The 13,722-nt window shown below is 38.0% G+C and overlaps 3 protein-coding genes across 4 annotated transcripts in view; all 3 read left to right on the forward strand.

Annotated features, from left to right (window-relative positions):
* The first annotated feature begins 434 nt into the window (after positions 1 to 434).
* Positions 435 to 2,041, forward strand: LOC136339004 (G8 domain-containing protein DDB_G0286311-like). The gene is made up of 4 exons (XM_066281881.1): positions 435 to 625; positions 678 to 707; positions 928 to 1,452; positions 1,647 to 2,041. Exons 1-4 carry the CDS (start codon positions 563 to 565, stop codon positions 1,899 to 1,901), a joined length of 873 nt encoding a protein of 290 aa, XP_066137978.1. The 5' UTR covers positions 435 to 562; the 3' UTR covers positions 1,902 to 2,041.
* Positions 2,042 to 2,186: 145 nt separating this feature from the next.
* LOC136339003 (neuropeptide SIFamide receptor-like) overlaps positions 2,187 to 13,722 on the forward strand; it is a 51,808-nt gene continuing 40,272 nt past the window's right edge. Inside the window, exons 1-2 of one of the 2 annotated variants that reach the window (XM_066281880.1) lie at positions 2,187 to 2,853; positions 8,500 to 8,839. In XM_066281880.1, coding sequence (XP_066137977.1) covers positions 8,572 to 8,839 — 268 coding nt within the window. In that variant the 5' untranslated portion in view covers positions 2,187 to 2,853; positions 8,500 to 8,571. Of the gene's footprint in view, positions 2,854 to 5,747; positions 6,032 to 8,499; positions 8,840 to 13,722 lie in introns of those variants that run through there. The other variant, XM_066281879.1, reaches the window with a different exon arrangement.
* LOC136339006 (uncharacterized) lies at positions 9,638 to 10,301 on the forward strand. Its single transcript, XM_066281884.1, has one exon. It carries the CDS (start codon positions 9,704 to 9,706, stop codon positions 10,085 to 10,087), a length of 384 nt encoding a protein of 127 aa, XP_066137981.1. The 5' UTR covers positions 9,638 to 9,703; the 3' UTR covers positions 10,088 to 10,301.

The raw sequence follows: 13,722 nt of genomic DNA on the forward strand, positions 1-13,722 counted from the left end.
CCATCATCAAAAATGGACGTTCTTAATTGAAATATGACTCAGAACACTCTTTTTGCCCACTTTATTATTATTATCTTTAATTAGAGTAGAAACACCGGCATCTGCAGTTACAAAACATCGAAAGATAAAATAGGATTCAAACATAATCATTAATGACAAAATTTGACTAACTAAATACTCATATTATCTCATAATTAATATTCGAGTGGGTAATTTCTTGATTATGTTCACCTTGAGCTCAATGATAACAATATTAAGTGTACAAACTTCCCTTGAACATTGAGTTCATATGACAAATACAAGTGATGGAAAATTTCAATAGTCGGTGAAGAATTTATACAAAATCGATGACGCATTTTTTAAGATTGTTTTGTATGAGTAAATTTTATACGAGTTCAATTACTCGTAAGGGCCGCATGAGATAACAATCTTTCCATTTATACTTTCGCTTAGTAAGTGGAAGGCCATAGTGCTATTGACTAGCGGATATCCAGATACAACTATATTAGATTCAGGCTGAATCTTAAGTTGAATTTCATCATTTAAATATATAACAAGAAAAATGGTGCTGCATGTGGATTTTAAACTTTTCAGTTTAGTATTTCTTGTGGGAATAGCCAGTTTTGTGAGTAAAAAGAAAAGCAATTACCAGGAAATATTATTCAATTCTTTTGTAGGTTGGTGCCATGTCCATTCTAAAATTCTCAGTAAGTTTATAATATTTTTATTATTAGTACGTTTTAGCACATGGCTACAAAACGTACTTCACAATTATTCAACACAAAAAAAAACCAATAATGGTGTCTTTTAAATGTAGCGCAAACTCCATATCCATCTAATCTGACCATTGAAAAATCCGTAGTTACACTGAAAATTGAGCTTAACCTTTTAATGTACAATAGGTCATTAACTAATTAATATTTCTAGGTGCAATATGTCGATAGCAATTTACCCTCCTATAATAAAGGATACATTTATGAGGCGATTGGTGTGCTTCAATTGGCCCTCGAGGAAACGGGCAACGTGAAGGCTGCTTTGCCAAAGTTTCTGTCTAACTTTCAGGACAATCATAACTTTGAAATATGGGAAATTTCCAGCGGGTGTGACATACTAATACTTCCAAATGAAACCAGTTATATTAAGTTGAACGAAGTGACTTCTGATACTGAAGTAAATCTGTTCTCGACCAGTCTTTCTTCAAGTACTACCACGTCACCTACGACTATCACCTATCCCACAACTTCTACTACACCATATCCTTATCCTACCACCACTTATAGACCTACCACTACAACTTCTTATACTACTACTCCTACTACTACTATTGCACCTACTACTACACCTACTACTACTACTGCACCTACTACTACACCTACTACTACTCCTACTACTACACCTACTACTACTTCTACTACTACTCCTACCACAACGCCATCTTCAATTCCATTCTCGGTAAGTAGGCCCTTCCATTAAACAAAAAATTAATATTTACACTTATGTTCATTCTTTTGTAAAAACTCATTTTACCTGTTTTGTCTTAAATATGGAGCACTAAAGTCACTTTATGATTCCATTCGGAAATTCCAATAGTAATAAGACCTTTTTTGTATGTCTTATCAGAAACACCAAATCTCTTTTATTTCTAGATAAGAGTAATAAGCAGCAACGCCCCCAACGACGAATACATTTACAGTGCAGTTGGCGGTCTGCAGTTCTACCTCGGACAAGAGAACAACATATATTTAGCGCTTCCCCTGTTTTTGAACGCTTACCAGAATCAAGAACCAAACTACATCTGGAAAATATCTAGTAAATGCGATACCTTGCTTTTACCAACTGATGGAATTTACATTAAGCTCTTGGAGGAGCAAACCAACACTGAAATTAATCTATTCACATAAACTTTTAAGTACTTTTTGTAAATGTAAAACAGTACTCTTGTTACGGTTTGCTACCAGCTTGTTTGTCTAAGTATTAATTTTTAAACCGAATGAGGTATTATTGCAGTTATAAATAAAAAAAGCAAATAATTTCAACTTAATATTTTGCCACATCATATGCGACAGTCCACTTATAAGATTAAAAAGTCACCCTTCAGATTTTTAAATATATTGCCATATTCCACAGTTTCCGCAAAAATTTCTCTAATTTGTTGAACGGTGGCTCTTTCCCTTAAAACGTACCCAGGGAATTTTTGATTAGATAGTATGGTCATGAAATTTTTAAAATGTCTCAAAGTTTTCTTAGAATTAAATTTTGCCAGGGTATTTAAAATTTGTTTTTAAATTTTTAAATAAAAACCAATATTTGATAGCGATAGATACAGCACTGCACTGTCTGGTCACACGTGCGCTACTGACTTTTCCTGCATCGAATCTTTACTTATATTCACTTTGAGTTCGATGCAAATTTGCTGCTCGGTCATCGTGCACGTTCGGAGACCCGAACGTAAGCGACACGGCATTCACGGTATTGTCAAACTTAATTGAATTTTGGAAGTACGATTTTTACCTGTTTTCAGCCGGGCACGATCATTCTTCAGTACGAACTGTCACTGCGTTTTTGTGAAATTAACTTTCAACTCCATACAAACTTTCCGAAATGTATTTCTTCATTTTCACTCGAAATTTACTCATTTCCACGAGCGAAACACGAGGAAATTCGCAGACTCCATTGGTACTGACAACTAAAGCGTTATTGTTTTGTTTCCAAAGTCTGCTCGACAAAAAGCGTCGCCCCGTGTGACGGATTTTTGTAAAATCACGTGACATTTTATTTCACCCGTTCTGAAGTCGATGGTAGATCTGTCACCAAAACGTCAACGTGCGTGCTCCCCCGAGCGGTTAGTGCAGGGTGAGTGGTATTCTTATTTAGTTTCAATTGAAAATAGTGCGCAATTACGGCAAATTAAAGCTCATTTTAGGACTCCAACCCTGATTCATAGTGAATCATTTTCACATACGAAAAATTAAAACTATTATAACTGTACATACACTGACAAGCCGACTTAGCTATCGTGTTACAGATAAATTACATGGAAATACGAGTAAGCTTACATCTCACGAGCCTTGTTCCCACCCATATTTCCAAATAAAAAATAGCCATTTTGTAAATTTATTTTCTTTCTACACACCAATTCTCATCCTATATATTTACACTAAATCACATAGATTAACTAACCTGGAAGGCCTTTGGGGTTATGAGCGATACCGTTAAATTACGCAATAAAAAGGAGCAGGAGGCCCTCGAAAGGACGAGTTTTAGGGCGAATTTTATGGATAGATTTAAGGTACGTACTCGTGTATGAGAAAAGTTTAAAGGCCTTGAACTTGCACTTGTTATCGGTATTGCGACAAAACTGGAGCCACGAAGTCGATAGTTTACGATGCTCCATGGACGATCCGTCTGTAATAAAAGTTTTAGCTTATATGACTGGATTTTTCAAATTTAAAAAGCTTTTAGTTCGGAGTTGGGGACTGTTTGGAGTGCTTTTATATGCACGAATGAGAGACGAAGTTTAGATTATAGGCAACGACCGAAAATGGATTTTTAAAGGACCAAAGACAATTGTGAAAACCCCAATGAATATCGTTGAAATGGAGATAGTACCTGTCTCCAGCTGCAAGAACCCAGAACGACTAGGGTTGGGAGGAGCAACAATACCCCCAGGTTTTCGGGAAACCTGGAATAATCCAACTAATGACACCGTCCGCTATACCTGCATTAATGCTGTCTGATTAAGGGACTCGGATGAAGCAGTTTGTCGATCGACTGCTATCTCGAGCGAAGTAAATGCATAAAATGAGTAATGCGAGTATTAGTAACATAAATCGCTTACTCACATATATTTAAAAATTATTATTTGCATTCGCACTGTGACGGAGTGTCCTCTCCGAATCACTGAAGACTTTTAAAAAACTTTTGGATCGGGTATTGGTTTTGAAGAAAACTAACTACTAAAATGAGGTTTTTAAGAGACTTGCGTCTGAAAATCATGTACAAAGTACTCCTTTGCGTTGAACGAATAAAATGAAACGAGAGAAGCACCCATTCTCGATAAGATTTTCTTGACCTTTCCCAATCGGAAATGCGGTAGGTCCGGAAAGCCAGGTGGACGTGCATGGCTGTCGCATCTCCCATCACTAATAATTTAAATATAGGGCAAATATCGACTGGTGTCTGCCTCGTTAAAGATTTATCCGCTCGCTTTAGCTGCTGGCTGAGGGTAAATCGATGTTGCATAAAATAACCGAAAACGAGACGATCCTGAGCCGATTTATTTCTGAACTTTGTCATTTCATCCCCGCAAATCGGGTGATGGAGAGCGTTTTTGTAGGAGCAAATGAAGCGTCTGAAAAAAATTCTGCCATTTTCAAATTTGACTGGACAACTCGTTTGTGAAAGTCGTGCTTTTAATGTGAGACAAAGAGGGAACTTTCCAGATTTATCCATTATTTATGGGCGCGTTCCCCTCATGCCAACAGATCATACGCAGCATTTTAAGTGACGTCTTGACTTATTCGGAGACATGATCGTCCACACATCCATTCACATACTTTAGCGCATCAAAGTAGGTTTTTGTTCTCTTGAAGATCCAGAGCCTCTCCAACTAACAAATGATAAATTAGCACCTTAGTAGAATAATATAAGGAACTTTATCATTTTTAAGATTTTGAACGATTCTTTCCCCTATAATTTTCTCTTGTATTATATTTTGTAAATGCACCACTTCACTGGTTCATATAGCAGAAAGACTTCAGATGCCATATCCCGGTATCCCCCATGTTTTAAACTAAATTAGTCTCTTTAGTGCAGTGAAATTTTAAGCTAAATTGCATCGACTGCAAAAAGCGTTAATAAAACTGAACAGCTTAATGACTATGCCGAAGCAAATTTAAAATTCTGGATAAAGCCCATTAGCTTAAGGCATTATTTGAGCTACATCCACGATCAGGGTACAGTAGAACGATTCAGTGTACCTTACGTAGAAAATAGGATTTATAAAACTTGGAAAAAGTCAAACGCGATTTGGCAGTTTGACTTGGCTCAAGAGTTCCAGCCTTTTGCGGGAGTCTTTCAAAATTTTCCTAAGGTTTTCTCAAATTCTCGAAGGTTTTTTTGAACGTTAAGGACGTCGGAGTGAATAAACACTTCTTAAATATCTATTTTCTAGACACTTTTGGAAAGCATTTACATAAACATGTACATTTTCAAAAGCTTTTAAGGATCTAATGGGTTTTCGACGGCGTTTTAGGCAAAACGAGGCAAGATTTCCTTTTTTTAACTTTCTAATTTAGGAAATTTCCTGTGGTCAAATTTAAAATTTTGAATTTTCAAGAAGAGTTTACTCAAGATTATCTCAAATCTACCGAAGGTTCTTTTAAGGAAGTCTCGGAAATGCCTAAAACTTTTGGCTCTTTCCTGAGGAGTTTTGGAAGATCAGAGCTAATCACCTTATTTCGGTCCGCTTCGGAAAACTTTTTTTGAGAAAAGGGAAACGAAAGTAGGGATAATTGTTTCACAACTCCTGTAAATCAATAAAAAAATACATCGATCACAAAGTATCGCATCTGATTATCTACCCCCTAGAATACAACCACATCCTCCGTGCCTCGGGGTCGGAAAAACCGTTTCGTCTTCGCTAAGTGAAAACAGGAAAAAAACATTTGGCGCAGCCGCCAATCCAGACGCCACTGCAGCCTGGCATGGGGCCCTTTGGAACGCATCACTTCCACCACGTCCGTGGAATGGTTCGCAATCGTTCCAGAGCCCATTTCGCGCGCAACCACGCGGTCTGGCCATGTGAGACCCTCCAGAAACTTTAACTAACTCGGGAAAACTCAAGTTCTGGTGTTAAATGGATGGGCTTGATGGCGGCCCGTCGCTCAAGTCTAATTCGGTTCTTGACCTCACTGAATTCAAACTGAGAGATTATTTTAACCGAGTTACGGAGAGTTATCAGGAGTTTGTCGAGGGAATCGACAATATGCTTTCGTCGGAGTATTATGCCGGATTTATGGATGTTGTCCAGGTCAGGATTAGTTGCGTAGTACCAGCGGGATTTGAGGGTGAATTATTGCTTTGCAGCAGTGTAGATTAGTGGCTTGCAGCAGAGCGGCATATCATTTTTGAATAATGTTTTTATGATTGTGTAGATTGAATGCTTCCGGTGAGGTTTTGTCTTACACGGGGCGGCTCAAAGTCCCTCGCTAATTGCTTAAAACTGTATTTTCTCCTTAGCTCCTACTTTTCCTAGCTCGGTTCCATGAAACGAAATAATTATTCGAATTTCTATTGTTATTTAAATTTATTGCTGAAAATACAAGTTTGTCAGTAACTTTCAGAGGATAAGCGGAAATAGCTTTAGAACCTTATAAAAAAATTCATTTTGCTTGACACATCGGGCAGCTAGCAGGAAAAAGCAAATGATGGTATTGGAAAATCGAAACGTTGTATTGGAAATAGTTTACGTTACACAACCGGAAAGTAGAAACTAGATTTCAGGAACTTATATGAGTCCTGGTAGTTTGGACAGCCCTGGTCAAACACATTTCCGGTCGCATGCCATACAATTCTTTTTCCCGAATCATTCTGGCTCATAATTTGTTCGTTTTTTAATATTTCGAGCATTTCCTACAAAAAAAATCTCTTTATGCGGGACTTTTGTCCCTCTAGATATATATCTCTACCGATGGGAAATAAACATCTTCAATCAAGGACAATTGCGAGCACTAATTGGGACAACCTAATAAACACCATTCTTGCTCTTTCAAACCCAAACAAAAATGTTTTACGTCAGGATTAGCCTGGAAATGCTGAAAACGAATTTAAAAGGAAATTTGCCCCTAATTGGAAATCAGCTTCGGGCTTTATTGGTGTATGCTAACACTTGCCCCTTTTCTCCTACCCTTATCCGTTAGTATTCAATTTTCAGAAGCATAAATATCGACCGATTCGTTTTCGACATCTACTAACGTGTAATTTTAATGGGAAAGTAATGGCTTTTCCCTAGGTCAATTTTAAACGTATTCTAACCAATTTTAATAAATTTTAAAGATTTTCGGTCGAGAATGTCTGAATCTATAATGTAGTGCATTCGAATAAAGAAGCATTGCAGGCTGATATACATTGTGTTGCCTGAACATACGGCGCAATTTCAAGGGGATATTCGTTGGATCAAATTTAAAAATAAAGTTTCCATAAACATGTCTGGACTCGCTTCATATTTTAAATACAGGGTGTGGAACTACGCAAAGAAAAATCGGTTGAAATTATTACCTTCAACTGGGACACTCCAACGTCCTTTCAACTCACTGTCGAACAGTTCCGCGAGCGCGATTGCTTTTCCAACGCCCTGTATTTCGGAAATCGAGCGATTCTGAGCGTAAAAGGCTGTTTAGTAAACGCCCCGTATAAAATGAGGCTAAGTGGGAGTCCCTATTTGCAATCTATGCCAAGATGGTATAGGACGTCAATAGAAATTGGAGGGATATAGAAATTCCTCCTTCGGTTTCAATAAGTTAATGCACTCTTATGGAGGAAGATTTATTAGCAGGCTCAAAAATCGGATTAATGGCTTTGGCGGAGATTTTTAATATTGAAAATTAAGTTCAATTATTAGATATGTCAAAGAAAGTGGAGTTTAATTTCGATTTATTTATCAATAAAATACGTATAAATTGAGATGTTTCAGTAAAAAATGAATTCCGGGTAGAGGGTTTTCCAATCTGTTGAATAATTCAGGTAATCTCCAGTTCATTTTCCCAAAATGGGGACGTTTATAGAGGAGCCTAAAGTATTAGGATTTTATCTTTCAATTCTGCCCGGGTAAACCTTCGAATTCCTATTTCGTTTTGTACGTATTCCGGTATCGATTTTCTGTTAAATCATATTACAAAAATTTGTGTCACGCAGATAATTTTTTCCCAATCTAAACCCAGATGATTTTTAAGTTGAAAATGAATTTGGGATTTATAGTCTCCTCTGACACTCAGCTATCATCAATCTTTCGTTTTAAATAAGATCCATCCTTTTGTTGTTTGGGACCTTTTTACAGGGATATTTTTTAAAAACGGTCGTTGTAAACTACTGATCAAATAATTAACGATGATTAATAGTGTGTTGATTGCAAAACTCTAGTCTTTCTCGGCTTGAACAAGAAGTAGAAAGTTTTCAATTAAAGAGATAGTTCGGAAGTTCCATCAGGCCTTATAGGCAATGCGAAGAAAGCTCGTTTTCGTGATGATAGGGAATTGTTAAACCCAATGGAGAAATACTCTCTTTATCGAACCGTTCAAAGATCGAGTCACTGTATTAATGAGAGTGTAAATATGAGTGTGATGAAAACGCATCTTGCCTAATGTAACCATGCCATCCGTTCCATAACTAGCGGTGATACGAGTCGATTCTGAAATCAGTTTTACGTTGAGGAAATATTCATCCGTTGTAGCGTCAGAGAAACACTCCTAACACTCAAATTGCTGTTTTTTTACATTGCAGGTCCATACCGAAACCAGCGACATCCATAAAGCCGCCCTCTTCGACATCAAACCTCAGGGTCCCACAGTCGTGATGAACGTTTCACTTAACGCCACAGAATCAGCTTTCATTCCTGAACTCTTTTACCGTCATTCTTCAGCCATGACAGCCGTTTACTGCATTGCTTACCTGCTAGTCTTTGCGGTCGGTCTTGTGGGCAACTTCTTCGTCATAGCGGTCGTGTTCCGGTCACCGCGAATGCGAACGGTCACCAATTTCTTCATTGTGAATTTGGCAGTCGCTGATATTTTGGTCATCGTTTTCTGCCTACCCGCCACTTTGATGTCCAACATTTTCGTCCGTAAGTATTTTAGTTTTAGAAATAAACACGAGGAATGCATTAGTATGTAGACCGATGGGGGACAGAAGTATCTTAACTTGTACGTATCGAGCAAGGCCAGTTTAGCCGCACAGCCTCTAAATTCTGCAACAATGCGTCGTTTTTCAAAACTTCCAGACCTCAACATTCATAATGCATGAATACAAATACCAGATGCATTTGCAGCTGTTGTTGGAGTTATTATATTCCTTCTCATATAGCGGAATGCTGAGGAATTGCATAAGCGTGCTTGAAATTTAAATGAAACATGTTGGATTTTTATTAATCAGCGAAGTTACTCTTCTCACCATCTTATCATGACATCCATGAGGACTGTTTATGAATCTTTCAAGTTAATATTTCTTTCCGATTTTCTTTCGGAGTTTCGTTCGGAGTATTCGATGTATATACACGTGGTCCTGGTGCATGCAAAGCACGCTCGCGTGCTTTTTGTGCCCCATAAGTTCTGGGTTAGTGTTAAAGCAAAACCTTCGCCATCCATGCATAATACATAGTAATGATACAAAAAGCTCTCAGGGAGATCAACGCTTTTTTGGTCTTATCATCGGTACCGCAATATTTGGAATTGTTGGAAAACTTCAGTTCGTTATTTTTCAGCAAGTTAGAAGAGCTGATTTGGAATAATCCCAATGGAATTCGATAGAGATGATCGAAGGCCGAGGTCTAATTCCCAACAGGAACTAACTTAGGCACTTTTATTTTTCCGCTCCTTCCCCGCTGCCCCCTGCGTCTGAACTAAACTGACAATTTCATGTCACTATAGTGAAGTCGTATCAAAATTTTTGTCACTCGCTCCAAAGTTCCCGTCTCCGTTCCATCACTAGAATGCCGAACAGCCCAGAAGCGGACGAGCTGCTGTGCTGCTGCACCTGTGAAGATGGCACGGATGTCACCAAAGACATCCAGAAGTGTTTCCTCTACGTTGAAGGCACCGAGCGGGATAAAACCCTGTCTGAAAACGACAGAGTTCTTACTGAGACTGTGTGGTACCACATGAAGCCCTCAAAGCTCTGCATAACGGACTGCCGTCCGACAGTAACAGCCAGACAAGTGCAGATTAAGAGAATACAACTGCAAGGAAAGAGGAAGTTAGCAGGCGGTGAAGAGGAAGTTAGAACGAAGGAGAAGGGAAAAGTTGGTATTACCAAAAAGAAGTCTTCAGTTAGATACTTGTCCGATACTACTATGGCCAGTCATTTTTTTCCATAAAACTCTCTTTAGATAATATTCCCTATAACTTAGTAAAAAGCTCCACCCTTCAGTGCCAAGGATCCCTTGAAGCTCATAAGCCCTAAATAAATTCTATATTACGGTCCTGCTTAATTACCTAGAAGAGAAACTGAATGTAATCCTTCTCGGTTCGATACTCCGTTTAGTATTGAGTTTTACGGAGTTCATTTGAAGCCAATAAACTCAGAAAGTTATGCCCTTCAGATATCGTTTTTCTAGCGACAATTATGTCCTCCGCCCTCTTATGGCGCAGCTAATGCCTTTAGAAACATAAATTTTTAGTTATCCATTTCAATGTTGATTATGTAAAAGCAGAAGCGGGGGAAGTTAATAACTAAAAATTGGTTCATAACTTTCACTGGATCAAAATACGCTTTCGTGGCAAAAGCTCACTTAACTGGAAAAAGTATCATCTAAAATATCGTGAAAATACGACATTTATTGGAGATCAACCCCGACCAATGCAATATAGTGTCTATGTGGTCTGAATCGTAAATTTGAGCTTCTCTCAAGGAGATTACGGTGCTCAAAAACTTGTTTTGTTTGAAAGAAAATGATTAATTGGTCATCGCATCAAATAGGGATATAGTAATTGTGTCCTATATTTGAAGGGGGTCGATACATGATACTTTGGATGAGCTTCGATTACATATAGTTTTTCTCCAAAATGAAAAAGAAGTTATTGCTACACAAAAGCGTATGAAAGTTTTTTCGTGTTAAGCACTATATCTGGGGACTTTTGGGCGAAATTTAAGGAGAAGCGGCGAAAAAAAAAATGGAGTATTTATGGCTCAGAGTCAAGTCTACGTCCGCAATTTTTTGAGCCTCTTAAAAAGGGCATCCAGGAGAAGTGCAATTGTGGGAAACTTTAAATGCTCTGAATGTACGAAAAGCGAGACAGAATAGGGATCTTTTGGGAAGCTCGTTCATCAGGAAAATATAGAATAAAGTTAAGAAATTCTGGATTATCCTAATCGCCAAGGCTTTACCGCGCAAAATGACTCATTGGAAAAATTCAAGTTTGCGAAATAAAAAGGCTCAACGTCGGAAGTTAGGTACTTATTTTTCTTAGCTCTAATAACAATCTAAATTATTGGTGATCCTGTATATTCCGTTACATGCTGATATACTATCGAAACCTGCTAAATAGAAAAACCATTTACTACATAATATAAAAATAAATAATGAAATACCCGGATGGGCAGTATTCAACAGTCAAATCGAGAACCGCGGTCACCATTTGTGAATCTTCTTAAACAGGACAAAGAACAAGTTCGAATGAGAAAAAAAAGAGAGACAGAAAAGGAGAGAGGGAGAGAGAGAGAGAATTTCACCATTTCGTAAAAATTCAAATTAAAAAAAAAAACGGGGAGACATTACAATTTGACTAATTGTTGGAAATGTAAAAACTAAAATTGTTCTGAAGTCAAAAACATGAACTAAAAATGGTTCAGGTTAGTTCAGGTTAGTTTTTAATTTTCCAGTGGAAGTAAAAAGAGACCGGATCAAAAGTGTGGTTCAACCAAAGAGTGAGTGCAGAAATTGAGAATGTTCTGAGTTGCAACTTCTAAAAAGAGAAGTTCACTCTTGAATTGGTAAAACTTGAACTAATTGCGAGCGCTGTGAAAGTGGGAAATGCAGTATATTCTTGTCACTCGTGTGTCGGAAAACAGGATGCAAAGTGATTTGTGATATAATATATTTTGCCAAATATTGAGTCCTCGTAAAGCTCAGAAGTATGGGGAATATGTTCACCTTAAGCTGGAAATTAAGACATGAAAGATAAAAGGCATTTTTTCATTCAATTCCGCATCCCTCGTGGGCTAAATTAGAAACAAATGCGTTTCAGCGAAAAGACGAAAAACAAATTCTCTTTCGGAAATTTCAAAAACTCCAATTTTTTTCACTTACGATCCAAAATCACTTTCCCCCAGGACGAATTCCGGACAATTCGGAAATCATTCGAATGCGCGCACTCGCGACAACTTCCCATAAGATCCCATAAATTTTACCCATTAAAAATTTCTAAGGGTAAATAATATCAATTTTTAGCTGGAAATTGAACATTGCGTGAAGTAAATCGAAGGTGGGACGAATACCATTTCCATCTTGCTTGAATGGTTACAGATCTCGATCGAAATAAATGAAACTTGCACAAGGGCAGAAACTTGTTTGCCATTTTAATTAAAAAATTCCTTGAAAGTAAACATCATCAAAACTCACACAATGGCCCCCGTTTGCCTGTTTCTCGCATAATCCATTAGTTTACGAGAACTTAGTTCAAAAATTGTACCTGTCTACTTAAAGAAGTTTCAACTACATAGATCTTCTGGCCAATAATTTTAATGTTCCAGAAGCGAATGAAAACGAGCTATAAATTAACGGGGTGGAATGATTTGCGGGGTTGTTTAATGCGACAAGAAAAATTATATGCCCCCCCCCTCCCCCCATCCTATTTTTGTATTTAAATCTTCGCATACACTCTTTATTCTCCCAAATGCGTTTGTTGAGGACTTTATGGCTCGAGAATTGAGCATTGTCGCTTCGGTTTTATTTTCCCGAGTTAGAATTATTGTCTCATATCCACGTTTAACTGTCTGGGGTTTGGAATTTTTAAAATATGGGCATGTTTTACATCGCTTCGACCCTGGAGGGCTTTAACCTTCTGCTGAAACTATTCAGCTGCGACAAGTACTGCCTGAAGGATTGAAATTCCCTTTTACAACTTAAGAACGGAAGAAATTTAGAATAGAGGAAACCCTGGATGAAACTACCTTATTTTTGCCGAAATCGTATATAAAAGTGCAATTTCTCGACGGGTGTTCGAAATTAGAGCAGGATTTTGTTAAGAGCGGCGAATGACGAATGAAAAAAACTACCGCTATAAACTGGATCCCTTGCCTAGGGGCATAAGTGTATGCAAAATGTCTTCGTCCGAATAAAATTGTTTGCCCTTTTTCCCGGCATTTCTAAGTGGTTTTAAGCTCTAAATCCAGACCCTGGATCTAAGAAATTGTCCTGCCAAAACTTTCACTAGACCGGGTTATGCGGCATAAAAGCCATTGCTAGATGAAAGTGAGTTTGGCACGAATTCCATTTACTCCTACGTACTTTGCATAATATTTGGACTTGCTGAAAAAGAACGGTTGAAAGTTCAGGGGATAATGGGCTAAGACAATGCCGGTTCCATGGCGAAGCGGATTTCAGGAAAATGAATATAAGAAACTTATATGGACGTTGTGGTGTAACCGGAAAAATCCTGCAAGACCTAGCAGCATCTAGGAAAGCTCACTGCATCGATCGACTGCAATAATTGATTATAACTTCTAAAAGTCGTCCAACGTGTGCGGCAGAAATGGCACGCAGGAACCGCTAATTTGGATATACAAAAACGGCAGAATATGGAGCTGAACTGGAGCGATAAGCGAGAAGACGCAGGTAGTACTTTTCTTTTTTTTTAATCAAAATCTGATGTTTCCACATTTCGCTCAAACGCGCCCTTCACAATTCGCCGTCCAATTACCACCGAAATGTCCATTTCAGAGGGTCAAACCTTCTTAACCGTTCTCCGACAATCTGCCATTTGTCCTTTCGTGTAACGTTCCGAACACTAA

The sequence above is a fragment of the Euwallacea fornicatus genome, chromosome 5 (genome assembly GCF_040115645.1).
Source record: "Euwallacea fornicatus isolate EFF26 chromosome 5, ASM4011564v1, whole genome shotgun sequence".
NCBI lineage: Eukaryota > Metazoa > Arthropoda > Insecta > Coleoptera > Curculionidae > Euwallacea > Euwallacea fornicatus.

Coding starts and splice junctions, on each gene's coding strand:
- LOC136339004 (XM_066281881.1), top strand. CDS start 563: ATGGTGCTGCATGTGGATTTTAAACTTTTCAGTTTAGTATTTCTTGTG. Junction 626..677: donor TTGTGGGAATAGCCAGTTTT/GTGAGTAAAAAG, acceptor ATTCTTTTGTAG/GTTGGTGCCATGTCCATTCT. Junction 708..927: donor TGTCCATTCTAAAATTCTCA/GTAAGTTTATAA, acceptor TAATATTTCTAG/GTGCAATATGTCGATAGCAA.
- LOC136339006 (XM_066281884.1), top strand. CDS start 9,704: ATGCCGAACAGCCCAGAAGCGGACGAGCTGCTGTGCTGCTGCACCTGT.